The sequence below is a fragment of the Pararge aegeria genome, chromosome 8 (assembly GCF_905163445.1).
Source record: "Pararge aegeria chromosome 8, ilParAegt1.1, whole genome shotgun sequence".
NCBI classification, from domain to species: Eukaryota; Metazoa; Arthropoda; class Insecta; order Lepidoptera; family Nymphalidae; genus Pararge; species Pararge aegeria.
The window spans coordinates 17,468,914-17,496,147 of record NC_053187.1 but is presented as its reverse complement, the minus strand read 5'-3'; the positions used below and the strand labels follow the sequence as shown (position 1 = coordinate 17,496,147).

The window sequence follows — 27,234 nt, the reverse complement described above, 5'->3', positions numbered from 1 at the left end:
AGAAACAAAAAATTCGCAAACCTTTGTGAACCACTGAAAGGTAGAGTAATTCTGTTATAGAAAGATTTATGCAATAAAGAATTTAGAAAACATTATTTATTTCGTATCCATTGTATCTATTAAAAACCGTACTGTGCCTCATTAAATCAATTAAGAAAAAAACAAACTGATAAAAAATGTACATAATTAGTTACAGTGAAAGTAGCACTGTAGATAAATGAGTCAGATTATTTTTATTATAATTTAAATCTTATTTTTTTAACGGGCAAACAATAAATGCGTTATAATCACTTAAATTGGAATTAAGGAAAAAAAAATTAAAAACGGAAACCGAGATAGCAAAATAGCGTGTAAAACTAATATAACTACGCTCTTAATCATTGAATATGATGGATGGTATTCCTAGGTCAATAAAAATTAACTACTCTACGGCTTTACCTAATTAATAATAAAAAAAAATTGAATTCACTATGGACCGGACGCAACAAGGTCTTTGCAGTTTAGATGTACGCGAAACCTCTGCACCTGTCAGTACACTGTGCAATTTGACCGGCTTAGTACATTTTGATGTTTGTTATATTACGTATAAATAAAAATCTCACCAAGCGCGCTTCATTCTTACTCAGTCAGTGATGAAAACTTTTTTATTTTTCCTTTTTAATTTCTTAAAATGATATTAATAAAAAAAATATTTATAAACGAATGCGAATACAGTGATTAAACTAATAAACACTTGTGACAATTTATATTAAGTGTGGATATTTATTAAGTACTTATAAAAGGTATGTAACAGCTGACTATAATTCAATAGACTTGGAGGCAAATTAAACTTATTAGATTTAGATTTGGATTATAGCTATTTTTAATTCCTTTTAACTTTTATAATTTTGACGTAGTGCTAAAATAATCAATTATTTTCTTATTTAATTAGTAGTTTCTATGGCGCATATTGGATTTAATTACGTATTTTTAAAATCCATCACTATAACTTTAATTTTGACGGCCGATTGACGCAGTCTGCAGCAACCCTGCTTTCTGAGCCCAAGGCCGTGGGTTCGATTCCCACTACTGAAAAGTGTTTGTGTGATGAGCATGAATGTTTTTCAGTGTCTGGGTGTTTATATGTATTTTCTAAGTATTTATGTATATTATTCATAAAAAATTTCATCAGGCATCTTAGTACCCATAACACAAGCTACGCTTACTTTGGGGCTAGATGGCGATGTGTGTATTGTCGTAGTATATTTATTTATTTATTTTAATTTTTTAACACGTTCGTGCCTTCGTAGATTTTGTTAAGTAATAATAGAATTTATACCTCCAAAAATAGTTTGTGTTTAAATTAATCTAATCTGATCTTCTTTATTATTATTCTTTTACTACTTTTAGTAAATAGTAGGCCAAGTAAAAAGTAGTCAAATTTTCTTAGATAATTTTAAAATGATTTCAGTAAGTTGCACTTGTGTACTCAAAATAGTAACAAAAAGTAGAAACAAAAATAAATGCAGCTGTGAAACAGCTGATCCAACTCGAAATTAGTACTTAAAACTGCCGCAGAGCAAACACGCAAGTACTTAGGTTTTGTCTGCACTTAATTCGAAATAAATTTAGTTAATTCCTTCCAGCCTTTCTTTTTTTCCTTATTTGATTTTGAGCTACGGCGATGTGAAATTCAACAATCTTTTTTAATATTTCTTCTTAAGAGATATTTATTTATTTATTTATTTATACTCTTTATTTGTACACCACTCAAGCAAAGAAACAAGACAAAAAAAGAACAAACACATGAAGTTTGAAGCAGGATACAAAAGGCGGCCTTATCGCTAAGTAGCGATCTCTGCCAGGCAACCTTAGGATTAAGAAAACTAAAAAGAAAACAAATAGGTGGGGTACACTATTTAGTACATACATACAAATATCTACATACTAATACATAAACCAGACTACACAAATAAAAAAAAAATAAATTAAAAATACTATTGATAAATATAAAAAAAAAAATATACTAATACATATCCTAATATACCATAAATACTTAAATATGAGTTTGAGTAGATAAATAAATAATAATAAATAATAATAGTCGTCTTTACTGAGCGAGATAATGAGCCTTAACAGCATTTTTAAATATGCCCAATGACTTCGACTGTCTTATGATCAATGGGAGTGCATTCCACAATTCAGTAGCTTTGACAGTGAACGAATGCTTATAAAACTTCGTTTTGTGGAACGGCATGCTCAAAGTCAGCGCACGACTCGATCTAAGTTCCGACTGCACTCCAAGAAATTTAAACTTCTCCTTAAGATAAGAAGGAGTCTTAGGATTAAATAACACACAGTACAGAAGTGAAAGTACATGAAGATCCCGGCGACGGCGGATAGGGAGCCACTTAAGCTTCTGACGAAATTCAGATACATGGTCATATTTGCGTAATCCAAATATGAACCGAATAGCTAGATTTTGAAGACGCTCAAGTTTGTTAAGATAGTCCTCGGACAAATTAAGATAGCTTGCGTCCGCATAGTCGAGAATAGAGAGAAAAAGAGAATGTGCTAACATAACTTTAGTCGGGATTGGAAGAATGGATCGCAGACGGCACAGCGACCTAAAAGTGCCAAAAGTCCTTCTACTCAAATCCCTGACTTGCACAGACCACGATAACTCTTTATCAAGATGCAAGCCAAGGTCCTTTACAGAGGCACAAAACGGAATTATGACACCATTAAAATCAACACTAGGTAGATTTCCCCAATCAACCCTTGACCGCATACCAGGGCTTCCAATAATAATAGCCTGAGATTTTGCTGGATTAACCTTAAGTCCATACTGCCTGCTCCACTCAAAAATTTCATTAAGATCGGTGTTAATAGCAGCAACAGTAGAACCAAGGTTATCAAGGGTTGAATGACGATAGATTTGGATATCATCTGCATACATGTGATAGAGAGAAGAGATACGTTTGGAAATTGAATTAATAAAAATAGCAAAGAGTAAGGGAGATAACACGCCGCCCTGAGGTACCCCGGCCGCAACATCACACCAGGATGAAGAGGTCTCCTCAATCCGAATGCGTTGCCGACGACCAAACAGGTAACTCCGAAACCAATCTATCACCGATGGAGATATGTTAATGGAGCGCAGGATACTCAACAAGATATCATAATCAACTGAGTTAAAGGCATTACTGAAGTCTAGCAGTATCAGTACTGTGAGTTCCTTATTATCCATCGCCCACCGAATATCATCAGTTACTTTTACTAGCGCTGTAACTGTACTATGACCAGCACGAAAGCCGGATTGCAAGGGACTGAGAAGTAAGTTTTTATTAAGGAAAAGATGGAATTGTTCGTAAACTAGCTTCTCAAGAACTTTAGAAAGGAACGGTAAAATAGAAATGGGACGGAAATCAGAGAAAGAAACAGGATTGGCCTTTTTAGGCAGAGGGGTGACTTGTGCATTCTTCCAAGCTTCAGGAAATTTGCTAGTCAAGATGGAATAGTTGAGAATATGGGTAAGAAAAGGGGAAACAACGTCAAGAATGGGAACGATCATATTACGGCTGACGCTATCAGTACCGACTGCATTCGAGGCGATGGACAATATGCTCTTCTTAACATCACATTCAGTGAAAGTCTTGAAGGTAAAAGATAAAAAGTCTGGAGTTGATGACGAAGAAAGAATACTAAGAGTACGCTCCTTATTGACACTATCAATTGTATCAGAAGTAGAGAAATGTTTATTAAGGAGTTCAATATCAATGTTGATAGAAGTCTTAGGGGATGATTTACCAACTCCAAGTGACTCAAGAAATTTCCAAGTCTTAGCGGTATCACCGTTCTCGACTGACTTATGGATGTGGCGACGTTGGGCATCTCTACACAATGTATTACAGCGATTTCGTGCCCTATGATACTTTATACGGTTAGCATCGGAATCATTAATTTTATAATTAAATTTTGCCGTGTTCTTCTTATGCATTAGAATTTTAATCTCCTCTGATAACCACGGAGCTGGCAAGTGCTTAAATTTAATTGGTCTTACCGGAGCATGCTTATCATAGAGCTGTGTAATCAGCGTGTTGAATATTTCGACCTTGCGATCAACGGAATCCACATTCATGATAGCCGCCCAATCTAAATGTCTGGCATCATCACATAGAAGACTCTTCTCCCAATCAATCCCTCCAAAGTTACGCCGCAGAAGAATTAGGAGGACGTATATTATAGGAGAGATAAATCAAATCGTGATAGGAAAATGCATCAGCAGGACATTGACCATGCTTATTGACGAAATCTGGAGAAGAAACTATAATTAAGTCAAGAAGAGAGGGAGTACAGCCGGGAGAATAATGTGTAGCAGCAAGGGGGAGTAGCGAAAGACTACAGGATTCTATCGTAGCCAGAAGATTCCTGGAACGATAATCATCTTTAAGTAAGCATGTATTAAAGTCTCCCATAATAATTGAATGGCTGTACGAGGGGATTACTTTTTCTAACAGGGTTTCAAAAGAGTGAAAGTAATTGGAAATAGATGGAGGGCAATAGAATACACCAAGAAGGATTTTAGTATGAGATAGGAGAACTTCCACCAGTAAGTGCTCAGCCGCATCAGGAAGAGGGGGTTGAGAAGACGAACTAACAACAGAGAAAGGAATATAGGATCGCAAGTAGATCGCAACTCCACCCCCTCCCCTGCCAACACGGTCATTCCGAATTAGTCGAAAACCTGGTAAAGAGAAGGCTGATGAAGGTAAAGAAGTTTTAAGCCAAGATTCAGACACCAAGATAGCATGCAAATTACGGGATTCAAAAGACGCAAGCATATCAGGAAAATGAGCCGGGATGCTTTGTGCATTAATGTGAACAACATTAAATGTTTTCAGACAATCTGAGAAATACGAATCAAGGGAGACATTAAGAGGAAGGAAAGATGTACTGTGGAAACTATTGGAACTAGAAGACATAGACAGAAAAAGATCACTATTTAGACTCTCAGACGACATAATAAAATAATAAGTATTAATATAATCAATATAAACCTAATAAAATAAATTAAAATTTAATAATAAAAAAAAAAAAAAAATATATATATATATTAAAAAAATATATATATGTAAATTATAATAACAACGACAACGTGTCTTTTAAAACTATATACGAACTAATTTTCCCAATCCGCCAGCTGTAAAATAAATAATGGAAAACAACAGAAAAAAAACAATTACACAGAAAGTAACAAAAAAAAAAAAAGAACAAAACAATAGTAACTCAATAAAACTAACGGATATAAAATATTTTCTGACCAGAGTGCTGGAGATAACCAATTCTCTGCAGGAGAATAGCCAGCCTAAGTAGCATATTAGGATTCTCCGGGATCTCCAAGGAACGCACCGGTACCTCCCTTGCACAACGCACAAAAGAATGATTCCCGACCTCATGTAGGTACGTCGCTGTGGTTGCTTTGCTTTAGAATTAAGCGGCTGTCTTCCCAGGGTTGAAGGTAGACCCTGATGTCCCATCGTCTGGGACTATTGAGCAGGTGAATGAGCGCGGTCAGCACCAGCTCAGCCGCTGTCTTGTCCGAGCGGGATGGGCTCGCTCTCGATCTCGCTCGGCAGCCTCCTTGACTAATACAGTTTCGCAGAAGGAAACTACCGCCTTCCACGCTCTATCCTCCGCAAGCATCGTTGCTATCACTGCTGCAGGAGAAAGATCTTTTCCAACGTGGTTGATCAGTAGATGCGCCCCTGGTCCCAAGTAGGCAATCAAGTAGCAAGTCCCCGCAATGGTGAAATTTTGGTGTCACTGCACTAATTTAACATACCTAGGGTTGAACTAAAACAGTGTAAAAGGGTCATAAAGACCCTTAGAATAAAAAAAGAGATTCAGCTCTACTGAACACAAGCTTTGACAACCTTGCTAAAAAATTGGTTCGGCATAAACATTTTTCACTCTAACTAAGAGAGCCTTGAGAACTACAAAACTGCTAGATCATACCGCACTGTTATTTTAACCATCAAATAAATAAACCAACTTTATGTTTATGCTCTCAAGTGCAATTACAAAAGCGATTTTGTAAGACGACCTTCCAATTTCATCTCTGAGGTCGACATCGTCAATGTGTGCTCAGCTTAACCCGGTTCACTGTCGAAGTGATTTAGTTCAAACATGAAGAAATTCGAACTTGTTATATGAACTTGGTCTACAAATATTGAGATCAGACGACTTACATAAGGCTTTGGGATCTTACTACCATCACTAAAAAAAGTTTTATTTTAGTCTCGTCTTGTTTTTAAATTATAATTCTTAGTCATATTAAATTATCAAGGTATTTAATATGGGTTTTCAGTAATGAAAATGAAAATGAAATTCATTTTTAAAATATTCGTCAGTTTACAATAGTGTTGGGAATCCTAAATTTACAATTGAACAATTTATCTTTTATCTATCATGCTAATAACGGTGTGTGTATATGTGGATATGTGTATGTGTGTTTGTGTGTGGGTGGGAGGAGTGTGTGTATACGCACTCCATGCAAGTCGTTTGGTTCCAATTCGGGTAGTACGGATATTATCAACGAACACAGGCCGCCATACTTATTTTCTTTTCTCCAATGTTTAGAGAAGAGTAGAGTATAGAACTTTTTGAAGGAAAAACTTATTTTGGCGCATCGCCCACAGATTTCTCCATTGGTAGTAAGTTAGGCTAAACCATCACGTTCTGAGATGAGAGGTTCGATCGGGTGAACTCGGGACCGCCGAGTGTATCCGAGCGAGAAAGATACAGTCAACTGCTTTTCGCTGTTGTTTCGGTATTTTTAGTATATTCAATTCATACTTATTATAATAATTGTCTTAGTTAATTTAATAGTTATTATTGATACGTAATAATAATTTTTCTAACAATTATTTGATTTACATTTTGAGGTTAGTGTGTGTAGCAAGCGGTTTATCGTGCTAATATTTTAAATTGTTAAAATATTACAAACATTAAAGATTATAAAAATCACAGTTATTGTTTTCACTTCTGCCTTGCGGTCTTTAAGTTCTCTGTTTTTCCTAATAAGTTGGGTTGCTGGCAGAAATAAGTAGTACTGCCCTGGACGAGCTCCGTAGCCAAAAGACCAACTTCTGCAAAAAACTACAAAACTAATAGTAAATATGTTATAAGCCTATTACAGTCTGCAGAACAGTGAACAGTACTACAGGTACTGTAAACAATTTTTTCGAGACAAAGAGTAGTAAATTCTTCCGTCCATATAAAACATGTAAATGAAAACCGAAATAATACTTAACAGGCTTTAGAGGCACATTATGCAGTCTTTGTGCATAATGTGCCTCTCAGTCTGTGTGTTTTTGAGTAAACCACTGCTTTAGTTTTTACTGGAAGGAATCAGATACAGCCCTAACATCAGATGCAAAATTAATATCATGCGACTCCACTTTATAAGGTACACGTCACGTAGCGTAGGTACTATGCACGTGTCAATCTTTTATCTTCAATAGGGTAAACAAGTAAACACTTGGAACTTTTGAATACGTTTTTATGGAAAAATAAATAGATGTGCATCTTTTGATTTAATATTTTTACAAAGTGATTTTTTGTCAAATATACTTATGCATCCTTCAATATTATTTCGTTATTCTGGTACACGTTGTATAATGAAAATGCAAGAAATACGTGGATAACTTGTTTAACTATATTTATTCATTAATAAAACCCAACTGTTTAGTAGAAACACACGTGTTTTGTGATAGTTTAGCCTTCAAGTTTTCTCCAGCAACGTTTACGCACTAGTGAAGTACAATCGCGATCATCATGCAAGACGCGGATTATCTGAGCATTATTTATTGCCTTCGTATCAACGCGCGGGGAATATTACTTGGCAATTAGCATTTAAGTTTACTGAGCTGACCATTGAAGATTGCCCAAGCAATCTAATTTCAAGCCGTTCACAACATTAAGGTGTTAATAGAGATTATCGAAAGTCATCTTTTGCTTTACTTGCTGAGGTACAATTTACGTGCGCGCCACGGGACAAATCGCGTCGCACGAATTTTGGCGCGTTGTATATGAATGAAGGGTGGTAGCCCTGTGGTAAAGCTTTGACTTTCCTTTAAGAGGGGCCGAGTTCGAACACCAGCAAGCACTTCTAAGCAATCAAATAACACTTGCTTTAACGGTGAAGGTAACATCGTGAGGATATTTTATTGTTAAATGCAGCTTTTATATAATATATTATGTATGTTATATATATTACGTTTATTTATTTCAATCATCTATGTATTTGTATTTATGTATATATTAAAACACTCTTGGCACTATCCCGTTCTCTTGCTATAAGAGATTTCTTGCAGCAATAAGACCGCCTTTGCATGTCTGCATTGTTTACTGTACACTTCTTAATGTTTCTTTTCCTGTGTGTATACGTGCAATATAAGTGTATCTTCTTTAAAAAAATTAGAGGAGCTTGCCCCCCCAAAAGTGAATAGTGATACGTGGTGGTAAGTGGAAAACCAAACCATATGAACAGAGTAACATATCGCAGAGCATGCAAGAAACACATCCTACAAAGTTTAGTTCTATGTTTATCTACCCACGGCGAAGATTTACAGCCTTCCGTGCTCACGCCCTTCATACCGGAACACACCATTGTAAAAATTCTGCTTAGCGGCAAAAATAAACATGGTAGTAGTCATTCTCCGGACGAGCTCTGTCACAAGGAGCTCCATACAACTAAATTCAGTTTATTGCATATATTGCTACCCTTTATTTTCTTAGATTGCTTTCTCCGAATGTTGTCTGGAAAAGGTTACTTTAGCAACAAGACCGCCTTTGCATGCCAATGTATTATGTATCTCCAAACAATATATCTCTATTATATCACATAATATTATTATATATTATGTGATATAATATAGATATATTGTACTTTATAATACCATAAGTTTTGTTTTTGCCACACCTACACTCGTTTTTTCTCGCGCGTCTGTTGGTTGGTGTGTAGAAAATGCATTAAGTCCGCCATTTGTAAACCATTTCTTATTTTGGTTTGCAATGATGAGTTTAAAATTTAAAAGATGTTTGCATAAACTTATATACGAGATATAATAATCTCGTTTGTGTTGTTTGTGACGAATTTATTTGCAATAATTTGTTCATCTAAGTATGTATTTATCTATTAGCTTGGTCGGTTAGTGAATACTTAAAAAAAAATCAGATTAAGTTTTAAGTTTGCTCCGATCATCTTTTTTATTTGTGAAGCTATCTCAGCGTAATGTGTACTCGAATAACATTATTCGTTGTGTTATGAGGTAAACTTCATTGAATAATTAAAGTTACGATATATCGCTCTCTATAATTGCATCCATTACACGATCTGATGCAACCTTTTGTACCTACATTTAAACTTAACTATTGTTTGTTATAAAATAATAAGGATAAGTAATGTTTTCCTGAAACCCGTGCATCTTTAATGAGCTCTTTTTATATTTTGTAATATTTACGTGCACAAGTCGTTAGCCACGAACTAAGACGTAACTATGGTGTATAAAAAACTGTTATCTATCCCCATAGCTTAAATCCTTTGCATAAGTATCTGAAATGGTTAGCTTATTGCCAACATTAAAACACCCAGCGCTTCGTTTCTGATCCGCACCGCTAGGATCTGGAATGCCCTTCCAGCTTCCATTTCAAGAGTGAATAGGTATCTTTTAGGCAAGCGCTCTCCACCTTAGGCTGCATCAAACCCCAATGTCATATTTTCCGTAACATCGTCCAAACAGATGATATAATGTTTTATGTTGTACTGAATTTCATAATAACACTTCTTGTTATTTTTTAATTTTTTTCTGCGCTAAAGTTTACCCAGCAGACAGCCACATTCTTACTTCTCAATGCGTGCTATATGTATGAGTTTAAAAAAATAACATCTGTATCAATTTAAAAATAAAACAACCGCGTTTTACCTACTTTGGTAAATATTCCGCCGAGTACCTTAACGAACATATTCTTCTGAATTTTAATAATTGCACTATACAAAATGTTACTTACTACTTCGATAAATATTTATTTTACATTCATACAAAGGATGATATTAGGTTACTAAGACTGTCAGTTTATATGTTAGCAGTAAGCTAACTGATCTAGAATCTTTTATTTAGGATTCATATCTATTTAGTATATAAGGTGTCGATAAAGTCATGATTAACACTGTTGATAATTAGGTATAACGGTCACGTGATACTACTATATTTATGCAACTGTTTTATATGTTTTATACAAAAGTTGCATAAATAACTATTTCCTTTCAAACGTAGCGCCTTCTATCGAGTCATACTATATGAGTGTATGCAAGGAATAATATTTAATTACCATACAAAATTATTTATGTAACTATATAGCGTAGAGCGTAGTCGGAAGTACGAGATAATTTAAAATGTAAATTTATGAGGGTTACATGAAAAAATTACAACCAAGTACCATCCGAGTTTTCCTCAGTGTTAAAAAATCCTACAGGGGAAAATAGTTTTCCGGGGGAATAGAAGTATACTGCATTTTCAGGGTGCAAATTGTCTCTTTGCAAAGTTTTACCAACATCGGTTAAACTGTCAAGTCTTGTATGTATCTACCAAAGGCTCGTTTCTAAATCACATTTACCGTGATTTTGTTAAAGATAAAAAAATAATTAAAATAATAAAAAACTAAATTCATCTAATTCACATTCAGAAGTTTACTCTATAAGCACTGTTGGAGCGTCAATTCAATCTGTTTGTAGCGTCTCTTCCACCGGTTCTATTTCACTATTTTATATTTCCATTATATGTTCATATCCTAGGTATAAAGCTATATATGTGGCACATTTTGAAAAGTAATACAGTGATTGGTCCAAACATAGTAAACAAGGAAACAAACAAATAAACAAACAGATACACTTTCTTATTTATTGTTTTTATTATTTTTACAGTACAAACTAATACTGTAAAAGTCAACTAAAAAAGTACGTAACTAAGTTGCAATTATTTTGAAATCAAAGTCAGACACTTTTTATTTATAAAGATCTGTAATACATGTATTTATTATAAATAATTATATTTATTAGATTGGATATAACAAAGGGGAATAACATTAAGTATAAGTAACGAGCAATCCCCCATGACTTCGTCCGCGTATCAACCTTAAAAGTTAACCGTAACTTTGCTCATCGCACGTGTTAGGAAATAGGGAATATGATAAACCCGATGATTATATTAAATATATAAACAAAACATAGGTTGTATACTCATTGATACAGTATTAAAAATAGAATAATGGCCTTTAGTAGGCTATCAAAGAAAAGAATAGTATCTATGGCGGGTGACGCGGATTTGACAAGATAGATTGTCGGGAAAGAAAACTTACTTTTTTTCACTTTGCTAACTTTTTTCACGCATCGGAATGTTTTTTTTCTGCAACATTAATCATTTATGATCCGATTGGTCGCAGCATTTATTGTACACAATAAAAAGAAACAACATAAAAGAAAACTTAACAAATTAAACAAATATTATTATGTAAAGGCGGTCTTATTGCTAAAGCAGTCTCTTCCAGACCACCCTTTATGTTATACACCCTAAAATATTCCTCGGCAAATGTACTTTTTTATTTAACACAAAAATATTTTTCCATTTTAAACTCAATACCCAAACAAACTCTTTTCTTTATAATATTGGTCATATATACTTACCTATTCTGTTAAAAAAAAAGGACAAAGTTGTGTCCATAGGTATTTGTGCACAGATATTGCGGTAGGTAATACTGATATCTCGTTGCTTTGTTTCAGTTGTTGGTATTTTTTTTTTCTTCCATCTATCCTATTGTTTTATATATGACGCAATTTCAAGTTCAGATGTGAGATTTTGACATAACTATTAGTTATTCAATTGTAGGGACGTGTTCATTTATCTATTTGCATAATTTATACAACCGTATTTGTATTTTTCTTCATTACCATTCTAGTATAAATTAAAAATTTAAAAAAGCCCGGACTTTCAATGTTGTGTACATTATTTAACTAAACAAATAATTTCATTTTATACCCGTACTGAGGGAGTTGTGAGAAAATATGAATCCGTCATTTTGTGGCGGCGGCCATGTTGTTATTTATTTTCATCAAACATAGCTAGGAACACTTCCGACTTATTAACCTTTCAAACAAAAAAAAAATCAGTTCATCCGTTCGGGAAATACGATACCACAGACAGACACACTTATATGTCGAACTTGTAACACCCCGTCGTTTGTGCGTGGGGGGGTCAAAAATTTGTATCAATAAACCTTATTGAGTGACTTTCTAAGTCCATCCGACCGTCACAATTGATTATTACTCTGACTAATTTATATCTATTACTTAAAAGTTAATTATTTATACATATTGAGGTTAATGTTTTGTCTTACAGACACTATACAGATATATTATTAAAAAATAATGTTTCGTTAAATTTGTAGGTTTTATTGATCTAAATAAAAAACACTCAGACGAAGGTATATTTTGAAACTGCCCGCACCTGTTTGTACACAAATATACCAACAAATTAATTCTAATTGCACTTCGCAATTAAACAAATCGCTCAAGACACTCGCAGTCTAGTCATTTCCATACAAAACTTCCGCGCGTACGATTTTCACGTCCTTGAGTGAGCGAGTGCAATATCCTGCAATTGCGTGCACCGGTTACCCAATCTCTGACCCGCATTCTACATATCTTCCGAACATGGTACGATGTTTTTATAGACACACATGTTTGAAAATGTAATCATTACCATCAGCCCAGTGGGCAAGGCTCCGGATTCCCTTTTTGGGGACCGAGTTCGAATCCCAGTCTCTAACTTATCTAGGATATCTGCGTTAAAGACAATCAAAATATAACTTGCTTTAACGGTAAAGGAAAACATCGTGAGGAAACCCGCCTGAGAGTTCTCCATAATGTTCTCAATGGCGTGTAAGGTCTACAAATTGGCCAGCCTTGTTGACTACGACCTAAACCCTTCTTATTCTGAGAGGAGAAAGTTGACCAGTAGTGGTCCGGTAATGAGTTGATGATGTATCCCCCCTTTATTGGGCACAGGTACGGTGTTTTTATTGACACACGTGTTTGAAAATGTAATCTTCACCGAAAACCTGTCTCCCTCCTTTTACGGCGCACACGATTCTCTCGCGTGGAAGGTAAAATAGTTTTCCACGCTGTTCCAATGCGGTTGGACTTTGAATTCTGCAAAACTAATCGCAAATAGGTACATATAATTCTAATGGACATCCTATGTAGAGTAAATAGAAAGTTTAAATTGGGATGGTAAAGTAATAATATACCTAATCGGGATATTACCAAAATTTTAGGGGAAACAAAAATATAACTATTATCTACTTTCTTGGCGAACGTCAACGGAAATGTTTCAACAATGTCATAACCCTCATTAATATTATAAACTTGAATGTATGGATGTTTGTTACGGGTCACGCAAAAACTAGTTAACTGATGAAAAATAAAAAAAATGGGAGTCAAAAATATCAACATGTTACTACTTCAATGCCATCTCATCTAGCGTTCTCAAGTTATCAGTAGGTACTGAAGTTCGAAATTTATCATAAAAAATCACGGACGAAGTCGCGGGCAACAGCTAGTAAATAACACACCTCGTATTTGTAGGGTCGTCACGGATTAAATTTCATCGATAAATGATGTGTTGCTTAAAGTTAAAAGTTATTTGCCGTAAATAGGTGTAAGTCTGATGCAAACGTTAGATTGCTTGACTAGTATATTTTGATAGATTTTTATTCCATTTTCTTCTATAAATGATTCCTATCCATTGGAAAAAGGTTAAGCATATGTAATACGATTTGCAGGCAGGAGACATTCTTCTGCTCGGGGAAAGGACAATATCTTCTTCCATAACTTCATCAACTTCCCAGCATTGACGCATTGTGGAGATATTAATATCCAAATATTATGCGTGTGATAATATCCAAATAAAACGGGGGTAAATTTCTCCTCTTCGCCGTGCTATGGCAAGTTGGCACGTAAATTTTATCCATTGCCAAGTGTTATCGAGAGATATCATTTTTATCTCCTGCCTTCACGCAGTGCTGCTGGGATTCGACTCATTCGGACTTCCAACTTATAATCCATTTCGTTCCGTCTAGAACTGGAAAAAAACCGTTGCATGCCAATAATAGCTTTTAACAGCTGACTTAAATGCCCTAGACGTGTGCATACAATAATATTTTTCGCTTACGTAAACAACACATAACACTGACCTTAACCTGGTTGACGTTTAATAGCCCAGCATAACTAAACACTTCTTTCCCAATGTTGACGAAAGTTGACATTGACGAGTTCGAGATTTTCCAATTAACTTAGGCATGTATCCGGTTTGGATTAGGGTTATTTCATACACATTCTACTGTCCCTCACTATGGGCCTCATAAGTAGACTCATGACCGTTTTCACTTACGACAAACAAGGCAATGCCTAAATAAGTAACGCTAAATCTAAGGAGATTCCTAAACATACATAAACCGTCCACCATTAGTTATCACTTAAGAATTGGTAAAAGGTTTTCCATGGCCTAAACCATAAGGCATTTGATTTAGGCGATGCCTAGGTTTAGTGAAAACGGGCAGAGACGCTCAGCTCGCGATGGAGAGAGCTAAGCTAGGAATTTGTGATCAAATAAGAAATGAGATCCGTAGAAGAACTAGAGATAACGACATAGCTCAACGAGTCGCGAAGCTTATGTGGTAATGTTAATGGGCTTCTGGGGCAAATAGCTCGGAGAACCGATGGACGTTGGAGTTCCAAGGTGCTGGAATGGCGTCCCCGCACCGACCAACGCTACTTTGGGCGACCCCTCACGAGGTGGACAGACGAATTCAAGCAAGACGCTGGCAGCCGCTGGAAACAAGCGGCCAAGGACCGTGGATTTTGGAACTCTCTACAAAAGACCTATGTCCAGAAGTTGACGTCCACAGGTTGAAGTGATGATAATGATGATGATCTACTATGGGTTTCCTCTCTAAGTTATTGAATAATTGGAACGTCTCGCGATGTTCTAGAACACACTGAAGTATCTTACTATAAGGAACTGAGGCTTTGTATTTAAATACTGCCAAGTGGAAGGAAGTTGATAATTTTGTAATATGATGCTGGAGACAGATGCTTAATATTACCTGGAATAAACATACTACCAAATTCTTGACTGAAGTAAACTTCGGACACGAGCGGTAAAGAAAAATTTACTACCAAAGATCGACGGAAAGAGGTCACACCAGAGAAAGTTGGACCGATCAGTAGGGCTATGGTGAGCTTAACGAGGTATTCTATCTACCCATTATCTCGTCTTATCTCAGATCAAGGAAGCACTAGGATAAACATAAATAGGCAGATTGTTTTGGAATTGCGACTCATTAAACGCTGGACTCAAGCAGCATAAGACCGTGGAATTTGGAACTCCCCAACGTAACTCTTAATTCGGAAATACAAAACACATTAACATGCAATGTGTTCATAATCCTAAGTTATGAAAGAACATTACAAAAAAAGAACGACTTAGGTTAGGCTATAAAAAATACACAATTGACTGGATTCCCCTGCCTTTGTTTACTATCGCAACTCAAAACGCCGGACGGGTTCTCATTTATGATTCTACTCTGGGAATCATCAATATAATAAAATTTCACGTAAAGCAATTTGTATCTTCGTTTCTCATACGTATAACTATTTGATTTGGAGCGCTTTGAAAAAAATAAGGGTACCTTTACCTTTAAAACAAAAGTAAACTGTCACCATCCAAGTAAGAGTTCCAACTGACGTTGTTTCGACTAACCAGTTGATTTCTCATACGGTGGCATGCCATGTGTGTGTATGAATCCTAACAGTGAATTTTATTAATCTGTTACGGAACTCTTATTGAATAAATATGAATAATCATGTTGCATAATTATAATTTCCATACTAATATAATATAATAAATTCCTAAGCCTATTTCTTTGTGATCAATGCCAACCATAGAAAAGGTTGCGAAATTTGCCACAGATACAGCTTGAACCTATGACAACTTTTGTATCCTGGGAATATAGGGAATGAAATAAAAACAAAAGTTCAAGCTATTGGCATGGTCCAGAAATCCATAAGTCAACTTGTACTAAACTGGGATACAAAAAAAAATAACCTTAAAGAAACTTATAATTTTTAATGTTTTAAACTCTCCTATAATAAGTACAAGCTAATAAAATAACTATAGCATTTTCTTAATAATATTTTGGTAAAGAATATGTTTGACTTATGCCTTAGGAATTTCTTAAATTTCGCCCGTCTCACAGTACTCTAAGGTGTTATTAATAACACTGATATGTGTGGTTCCTACTTACTTATTTTTTGGCAAAGACAATTTAAAAGAGACGACGCAGGCACGGCTCTGTCTTATAGATTTGAAACCTTGCCTTTGACAATATAAGTTTATATGTTTTTGATAATATATATTTGTAGCGCCATCTACCGGTAACGGATAAAACTTAAACGCGAAGGAAAGTTTTGCTGAGCTTTCATAGATGGCATGTATGGCGAACTTTTTAAATCTTTTCACTTTGTCATGACGCAGCCATTTTATTGAAATTTATTTATTTGGATTTCTTTGTTTAGATTCTGTGGATTCTTTGCTCAGATTTCTTACTGGCAAAAATTGATTAAAGTACATTTTAAACATACCTAAGTATATACTATTGCATAATTTTTACATGTGAAAATATTACAAAAGAAAATTTGAAGATATGTGCCTACATGTGAAAATTAGAGACTGTGAAGGCCAATGCTATTCGAAGTCACGTTGCTTAACCCCGATCTCATGTAGACCGTTATTTACGAGTATGTCAAAGTTATTGCCTGCAGTCTTTGATCTCAAAAGTCACAGATGATAAATAAAATTTCTGACAAGTTTATTATTGTCTGACGTAGGCTTCCACCATGACAGTTTTTATGTTATGCCTTGACGTTCCTTAACATGTAAGGATTATTATTTTAAAACAAGAACGTAAACAACATTAAAATAAGACTGCTGTAAGTGATAGTAGTAATCTCCTAAGATGGGTGGAGGCGAGAATTGACGGACTTTAACGATTACTATCCCACATTAGTGATCCGAGATTGACATAACTTACTCTACGAGAAAGTCAACTTAACTCCAGGCTGCCACTGAGTATTGCTTGATAGGAAAACCCAGTTCAATTGAATTATTGACCTAACGCGGGAATCGCACCTCATGTTCCGTAGCCAAACAACTGGACGAACGTAACAGTCAGTAAATGAGCTAATAATTACAATTATCAAGTTATAAAGTAGGTTGGTGTATACTGCCATCTATTGAAACAAATATTAAGTTTTGGCTAATTTTCTTTTACCTTAAACCATACTTGTAATGAGACTAAAAAAACAAATATTCTCAAATCGGTTTAGTAATTTTAAGGTACGTAACTACTACCATAATATCATCTGAAAATCAAAACACTAATAATTCCAGATTTTTTTCTATTCCTTGCTTTAGTTCTCCAATTATTATTATTATAAGATACACGGTGCCATGCAGGTCACATAAAAATTATAAATATTAAAAAAAAATTGTCGCAAAAGCCTTCCATGTAACGCGTATGTTAGCTGTAATAGTTGCGGAAATATAAACTTTTTGCTTCGTGTAATAGAACGCAATTTGAACTGACGCAATACGGCACTTGCGTCCTTGTGCCGCGTGGGGCGGAACGGCAACGATTGGTCAAAACAACCGCGTGAGATTCAATAGCATTTGTGTGACCGGCGCGCGAGCACTTTCCAAGCTTTCGCTTTTATCCCACAAGACTGAGGGATATTTATGAATAAATAACGTTTGGAGAAATGCTTTGCGCGGGCAAAAGATTTCGGTAAACACTCATTCCATTTTTAAACTAAATTTTTAGAAAAAGAACATGTAAAATTGCGTTCGAAAACCATTTTCTATAGTTTTTCTGCTAAATGTAAATTAATTTTTTTTTTTAACTATTTAAGATACGCGTTTATTTACCATTAAAAACATATCTCTATTATTTTTATGTTTGAAATCTATCTGACTTGTTTTATAAAATATAATGTGATTTTTTGTTTGTTTTTTAATGGTGTTTTTTGTTTGTTTCAGGTGACAGCTTGCGTGCTGCAAATTGTTACCGAGTAGTAGTGACTTTTCTTAGCAAGTGGAGTGAAGTGTGTGCAAAGTGAAATTAAACTTGAAGTGTGCAAGTGATTGACTACATATTTCCAAAATGTCCGGTTTCGTTAAAATAGCCATCGACGACTATTACTCGGACAACAATTGGACTACCATTATTAATAAATATTGGATGCTAGCAGAAAGAGTCTCAGGTAAGCTTAAATTTATAAATAAATAATAATCAAATTACATTATTCACTATAACAAACGCACTTTATATTTTTTTTAAACATAACGTATCATATATTTGAATATCAATTTGTTTGATTTTTCCGCATTAAATTAATAAATTAAAAAAAAAATTAAAATATAATATCTCTATAAAAGGGCTATGCTAGAAGGACCTGCCAACCTGCCAACCCACATTGGAGCAGAGTTGTGGGTCTATGATCTTAAACCCTCTGCTATCTCTAGCAGATATATAGACCTGTGCCCAGCAGTGGGACTTTAATGGGTTCAGGTTAATTTAGATTTCTATAATCTATCAACTTTATAATAAATAAAATAATTTCCAAACTTTTACTGTATAATAATCAGACCTCAAACATCCTATGAGATTTAGAAATGCTCATAAATAAACGCAATGTTACCTAAGATAAATTTATTCAAACTGACTTTGTTCTTTTAAACGGGTTCTCTTGGGTCCGTGCTTTAAAAATTTCAAAATCATCAAAAACAATTTATATAATTCGTCCAAAAATAGGTATCTTAATCAGTTGCTACTTGATATGTAAATAAAAAAAAACCACGTTAATCATAATCCGTTGCCGTAACATTACAAGTTGTAATATTAATATGATAAAATTAAATCCTATTTCCTAGATGCGTTAATTTTTATTTAAAGCAAAAATAATTCGTCTGGGTAGAGTATGTAAAAAACTAATCATAATTCTAAACTAACTTGTATGATACTGACTAGTATCATTGATATATAATAAAATTAACTAATATAATACAAAACTTATTATGAATGAAACTTTATTCAGAAGTGATACCATTTTTTTTTTCACAAAAACGGCTTAAGGTATCTCTTATGTGAAAGTCTACTCAAGCAAACCTACTTATACAAGGCACTTGAAACGTCATAAGTACTTACATATTTATAAATTTTTTGTGAGATGACAATTTTCCGTGTTCGAGATGCGCAGTTTTTTTTTAAATATATCGAAGATTACTGTCTAATTAGCCTCCAATAGTTACATGAATACCGTTTTAAAAAAAAACTAGTTGGTCCAAAGGGGTCAATGGTGAATGAATGATTGAACACTAATATTGTACACCACACAAACATATATAGTAAAATTATAAATAAAAATTTAACAAAAAGTATACAAGTTGGCGACCTTATCGGTACATAGCGAATGGTATGTAGTGTCTTCATTTACAATCATAATATCACAATTATACCCCCGGGGAAAAGGTAAAAAAAATATCTTCTCCCACAGCTTTATCAACTCTAGGAGCAATGGCACACAATATGAAAACATATCAGAACAATAAATGTGTATGAAAAATAATAATAAAACAGGGTTAACTTCTCCTATTCCATGTCCCCGTGCGTTGCGGTGGACACTTTAATTATAGTCCTTGTCAGGGGATGTAATCGTGGGATATAATTTTTGCCTCCTGCTTGTCCTCGACAATGAGAAGGGTTAAGGCCGTAGTCCACCCTGGCCCAGTGCGAATTGGTGGATTCATGAATACCCAGCTTAAAAACGGAAATTTAATTCATTGTAAAGTGATTAACAATGGCTGTTCGGCGCAGAAATGCAGCCAGCATTCTTAGGACCATTCCACGCGGGCATGACCTTTACAGTAGTTAATTAGTTTAGTTACAAGTTTTATTGTTACATAACAATAAAAAAATACAATGCTTTTGACGTTTTTTCATTAACTTTATTTCATTATTACAACGATGTTATTGGTCGACTACTGAGATGCAATTAAGGTATAATTTATATATTTATTTATATGTCGTGAATTATTGCAAGTGAAGCTGAATTTTCATTAAACTCAGATGTATAAAATAAACTAATTTGAAAAACCATAATTTACTTATTATATATTATTTTTAAAGATATTAGTAATTCTTAAAAATAATACACTAAATAGCAAACCATAAAACCAGGAAAAAATTTTAAATTCTTCTTTTTTAAATTCAGGAATTAGTTGATCACTTCCGTAATAAAATACAAAGTAAAAATGAGCATTATTTAATTATTATTCAACCAAACAAAATCCATTGTCATCATCATTCAGAAATCTGATAACAACGTATAAATGGTTTCATGTAAAACGAGCGTCTTGGGACTTTTTTATTTACGTTCAAATTTGTGAGTCTCTTTTTAAATGTGACTGTCTTTTGCCCTTAACATCGACAGCGTGATTTATAATAAATAAATAGAGATAACAAGTAACCTGCACGTCAGTATAAAGTTTTTTACTATCTGTATGCATTCATTTATCTAAAATTGTTAAGTTAAAGAATGATCAAACATTAATTTCACTTTTTTATCTTGCGCTCGAAATTTATAATGAAGTGTTATCCTTACAAACAAGGATAAATATATAGATAACATGCTTGTAAATAAAAATAGCTCCACTAAATAAATCGGCTATGTGAAGATTTTAAATAGAAAATGATCTTGAGGCATTATTACTCGTAGATGAAGATAATCTAAGTATAAAAATATTTACATCACAAAAATTTATCCAGATGCCTGGTGACCCAAAGCTGACACTACTGCTTACATCGGTTTCTACGTGAAATCGTACCGGAATGGCACGTTCGCGTAGAAACCCATAAAAAACGTTTTTGAAAAAAACATTAAAGTTTTTTTTGTTAACTGATGAGTCGTTAGCATTGGGTACCTACAATATGGATCGTTTTGAGTCACTTACAAATAAATCTCAATGTACTCATGAGATAACTAAAGCTACCCAACACTCTAACCATTTACTATTTTCTAACAACTTAAAAAATGACAGTAAAAAAATGTATACTGCAACATACAAAATAAAATTATGCTCTTTGCATGGCACATAGTAAATGATCATCTTAAATTATTTTTGCACCTTTCGTTTCCATTCATTCACATTTGAATGCAAAAAGAAAGTTCTTATATTTTTTCTACCTTTAAGATATCTAAGTAATTGATGGTCGAAATTAAACTACATATGTTTTTTTTTTTTTAAATGAATGAGAGAAATGCGTATCGCAATTAAGTTTCTTAACACTACATTAAGATCAGAATTAAAACGTTAAAAAACATGGCTAATTGCATATTTTTTTATCTGAAATTTATTAAACGAATCTCTGATTGAGCCACAACCGTAAAGAACACAGTTCTGTATGGTCAAAACAAGGCCAAACAGTCATAAAATACGCAGTGTTTCATTTTGCCTTGTTTTCATGATGATACTACCTTTTCAATTTCAATCCACCTCATATCGACCACCTTTTGTTTTCCTTATCCTAAGGTTGCCTGGAAGAGATCGCTACAAAGCGATAAGGCCGCCTTTTGTATACTTCTTCTGTCTGTGTTTTCTTTTATTCTTTTTTTTGTATTTTTATTTGTGTGCAAATAAAGAGTATAAATAAATAAATAAATATAGTACAAGTGCAAATCACTTCTATTGGCTTCATATTACTGTGCACCAACCTATTTATACTGGAAATTTGTAAATGGTTAATTTACTTTTTGATCCACAAAGATTTTTTATCTATGTTATTATATAAATACAAATATAATATTAAAAAACAAAATTTAAAACAGTGGTATTTAATCATGACACTTTATTTATTTAAATGAGGCAGTACATTCTTAGGTTTCGTATTCAGAAACAAATAACAAACTTTTTGTTTTTTTATTCCACTACAAGTTAGCCTGTAACTGCAATCTCGCCTGGTAGTAAGTTAGGATGTCTAAGATGGTAGCGGGCTAACCTGTTAGGGAGTATGATAGTCATACCTTGAACCGGAACACTTAATCGCTTAGCAGCCCGTCTTTGTCGGTAGGGTGGTAACTTGCCACGGCCATAGCCTCCCAGCAGACCCAACCAGAGAAATTTTGGAAATTATTAATTCCCAAATTGTCCCCTGCCTGCCCTGAGAATTGAATTCGCAGCACTCACAGTTGCACCAGGGAGGTCGTCAAAACCTTTTACACATACAAACACTATATTGGCTCTATAGTTGGGGCAGTGATTGAAAAACTCTTTGATACAGATACCTTAGATGCATGCAGCCGAACATCTTTTAAAAATTGCCTTTGCTCTCTGAAGCCACATGTTCAAACCTACAACCATTCTGATTATATTCCGTATATCATTGAGCCATTTAGTCTTTTAATTTATCACGAACTTAATCGCACAGATAGTCCCAGTGACTAGTATTATTATAATGATCCGTGATCATTTACATTTTACGTCAAGGAAAATTCATTGTATTGTAAGCAGAAGCATCCTGGCCTTCAATTGAGCTCACGAAATGTACTCATTAGGTAGTTTGCAACTTGAATGAGCAGCAGTTTTTTTACTCGATAACAAGAATCCAGTTATAGTCATCTATCGGTAAATGACCTGAAAATGTAAGCCCAGGGTAGTGGGCGAAAAAAAAACAATCAGCAAAGACTTATATAATCACCAACCACGCATCGTTTGAGCAGTTTGTAGAGCTAAAAACTCGCAAAGGTGATATTATGAAGGTAAATAAGATGCTATTCGTTTCATATGGTTATCGCCATCATCTCACCGTGTAATGCTCATGTAATGTACGCATCAGAAGTGCCACCTATGGGCCTGCTTGAATAAAGATATTTTTGACTTTGACTTTGACTTTGACTTTGAATACTTTTGCAGTCTTGCGCTCGAAATTAATAAGTGTTATTCTAGTCCAACTCTTTCCTGAAAATAAGGAAAGTCCTCTAAATGAATCAGCTATATGAAGATTTTATATAGATTATGATCTTGGGGCAATATTAGATGAAGATAATCTAAATAAAAACAATATTTAATAATATTTTTATTTCTATCGATATTTATTATCTACGATAATATCCACACACATCTTATGACATAAACACAAGCTTTAAGTGAAATATTGATTGTTTCTCTTAACTTTTCTTCATTATCTAGTTCATAAAAATGCGAATGAATTTTGCAAAAAAACAAGCACTCAGGAAGCCAGAAAAACTTATAAAACCTATCTGTAACACAGTTTTTAGAGCAGGCTACTGAAGGCAATAACTGTAGATACTTTGATGGTGGCATGTCAATAACAAACTATAAAATGAACAAGTACCTGATTTTGAAAAGCAAAGATTGGTACCGTAAGGGTCGTCTGATGACAAACATGTCTGCAAACCAATATACGAACGTCACAAAATATGTAAGAAAAGCAATTAGGGGAGAATCTATAAAGCTTAAAGGAGCGAGCGAGGAGGAGGAGAGGAGCTGGGGAGGGGATTAAGTAACGCATTTACTAGCAATACTTAAGGTTTTTACGATGCTACCGAGCGTGAGCTTACAATGCACCCCACAGAACAGAGGAAATTTAAAGTCCAAAACCAAACCTTCGAAATTCGATATTCAAGTTTTTTTAGTCCTATTGACACTATACGTATACCTACACCTACACCTTAAAACCCCCCCTGGTGACCTTCAGCTTAAATTGAAATAGATCTGGAATCTTCTGGAAACGTTCCTTTAGGATGATCATTGTTGTCGAAAACTAGTTTGGATCTTCCCAGGAAAATGTTAGCCGTTTGAAAAATTGAAATGCTTTCGCTTCACTTATTTCTACAAAAATCACACTCTGCATAACTCTTATGTTCATCACGTGTTGGGACCCAGAAGAAATCCAAAAACAATGCTCACAATCATACGTACATCAAAACGTATAACCGGTTCTCAACAAATACTATTTCCGCGAAAGTTATTTGACCTATCCACCACGCGCCCCAGTTAAAAATTGACGCCTTGTGCTGAACTTAAATTCATCCTTTTTTGTGTATAATACATACGCACATAAAATAATGTTATATATAACCAGTTTTTCATACAGTTAGATAAAAATAAAGTACCTAAAGTACCTTCTTTATGTTTATCTAAATAACTTTTTGCTTTTACAGTTTTTTTTACTACTGTGATCAAAAACAACTTCATTTACATCGTTTTATTCGCACGAATAAAATAATATAATACACTGAACTCTCGCAAAAATAACGAAACTAAAAAGCCTATATTAAGTTTTCGAGCAGGTTTAAACCAATTCAATACAAAATGTTGTTGATGGAAATAATTTTTTCAAATTTTCTTAATAATACCGATTTCAATGAAAAGTCTAATTATTTATTGAATAAAAAAATAACAGCAGTCCACAGAGCTATCCATTATCCATTTGATAAGTACATTTACACCCGTACAAACTTTCATCCTCTATTCTAATCAATATTACCTGACGTACCGTGTCGCATAGTTCGCTCGCATTACTTTGTTTGCTGAGCTTACAAGAATCGTAGCATTATATTAAGTCACAATAACTGCTTTTTTTAATTTAATCAATCGAAATACGGTACTATTGTTAGATGCTTGATTCCACCTATTAATTAATAATGTATCATATGTAAAGTTCTCTTTGAATGATTATGACCGGACATTTTCTTTAGTTATTACATTGGCTTCCGTACGTTACTGTTCACTAAACTCGAAAAGTATTCGATTGATTGATTTGACTTTATTTACATCACATTTCATTTCTGCGTTTAGAGGCTTTTTACATACTTTTTATAACAGAAATTTATATCAGACTGAGCCATAACGAATCAGCTACAGCTAGACGCTCAATATAAGACAGGTATTTACAAATTCTACGCGAAAGAACCTGCGGGAGACAGCTGTTTTTGCATTAGTATTGTAAAAAAACCTTTATACTTAGGCAAGGAATACAGGTGAATAATAATTGATAGCTCATATTTCACCAATATAATCTTTACTTTCACATTCTATAGCATCTAAAAATGTATGACTTGCCTAAATGTTTCGTAAAGATATTTATTATACGCAACTTTTTTAAGCGATAACGGATTTCTAGCATTGTATTTTCGGAGAAATGGTATTTGAAAGGCAATGTTGCAGGTAGCGTATAAAGAACAAAAAATTAACTTACTGTCGCGGATTAAACAAATTAAAGTTTTAAATAAACTGAATAATTAAAAAAACTATGATGTGAATGCCAACAAAGGTACTTGTTTCAAATATTTAATGTTTCGCTCCAAAAGGATATAACGGTGAAAGGGCAACTTTTTAGCATCCTTTCCATTCAAACGTATGGTTTCCAAACATGGCCGCTCTACAAAGCTTGTGTATAAAGCTTAAACTCCGAACCTGCCAGCGCAGCGTAGAATCAAGCTTCTTCAGCAAGCGTGAATAAAGTAAATAAAATACCTAATGCTAATACCGTGAAAGCCACCACACGCAAGACTTAAATTAAAAACCTTTACTCGTTAAGTGACAATGACTCTCGTTGCGAGAATAAATGAACCACGTGATGATGATGATGATGACGATCCGTTGACGGATACGTCATGAAGGACATCTTCATGACGTATCCGTCAACGGCGACACCTTGGCTTCATCGTCTGAAGTGTGCACGGATATGATTAGCATTGCCAAATTTAGTTTTAAAGATTCGATTGCACGTCCCGCAATGAACCACGTAGCAAGTGTGTGGTACTCAGCCAAAGAAATATGAGGATGGGATTTTAAAATAAATAATTTGTTTAATCCGCGTCAATAAGGCAATTAATATTTTATACATTATTTTTTTTTTTGTACGCTGCCTGCAACATAGGCAATGTTGCCTAGGCAATGTTGCCTAGGCAATGTTGCCTAATTTCCAGTATTTGAAATCTAAAATACATTGAAAATTTTACAGGGATGTTCATTCGGTCCGAAACTATTCAATCCACTCATCATAGACTTTGTTCTCAGATCCCCGAGTACAAGGATGGTTCCTGTTCGACACACCCCTGGTGACCTTAGTGATGGTCATCATATACCTCGCCTTCGTAATGGTGGCCGGCCCTCAATGGATGGCGAACAGAAAACCATTTCGGATAAAGAACATTCTAGTCGGTTATAACGCTGGACAGGTCTTGCTGTCTTTGTATATGTTTTATGAGGTAAGCTGATAATTCTTTTGAATTTATAGAAAACCACATAATTATATAAGTAGTCGCTAGTATCGTTATACCTACTAGAACTTTAAAATATAGAAATACGAGTACAACAAACAATTAGGAAATTGAATGAAAAACTAAGTTTACGTAAGAAATCGAAATTTGTTTTTATTTTTTCATGAAAATAAGATTATTATCTTGTCCTTCCTAAAAACAAACTTTTGTGCCAAATTTTAGCACGAGCTGTTCCAAACTTAAGCTATAAGACGACAAAACAAAACATAATATACATACTACAAAACATAACAAAACTAAATTATATCTGCTTTTGTATATATAATTCTCTTTAAAATATCTCTGAATCAGTAGTCAACGAATAAGGCAATGTTTTCTGATAATATCTATTATCATTAGATATATCAATTTATATTGAGGTTGTAAACATTATTTATTCATTAGCATAATATCAAGCTTTTGCCCATATAAGCTGTGTGCGATGTAAATATGTACATAAATTTGGAATCTTGAAATTCTTAATAGATTGTCTTTCCATTTATTTGATATATTAAGTTTTAGAGTTAACTCTTGTATTATTTATTGTCTACCTCTATCTAAAAGATTATACTATGTTAAATGCCTTTATCGTTATTTTATGATAATAAACAAAGTTTGAACCTTATTATATTTCAAGCCTATGTTTGCATTTCTTATAATAAACTGTTAATATGTAACTGGATCGGTATATCAACTAATTTCTTCATGGCATGTACCTGCCCGTTATTTATATG

General features: G+C 34.1%; 1 protein-coding gene across 1 annotated transcript in view; it reads left to right on the top strand.

The window, feature by feature from the left end:
• The first annotated feature begins 759 nt into the window (after nt 1–759).
• The window catches only part of LOC120626071 (elongation of very long chain fatty acids protein 7-like), a 62,683-nt gene continuing 36,208 nt past the window's right edge, over nt 760–27,234 (top strand). Inside the window, exons 1-3 of the mRNA XM_039893358.1 lie at nt 760–782; nt 18,195–18,418; nt 26,259–26,449. Of these exons, the coding sequence (XP_039749292.1) occupies nt 18,319–18,418; nt 26,259–26,449 (291 nt within the window). The 5' untranslated portion in view covers nt 760–782; nt 18,195–18,318. The remainder of the gene's footprint in view (nt 783–18,194; nt 18,419–26,258; nt 26,450–27,234) is intronic.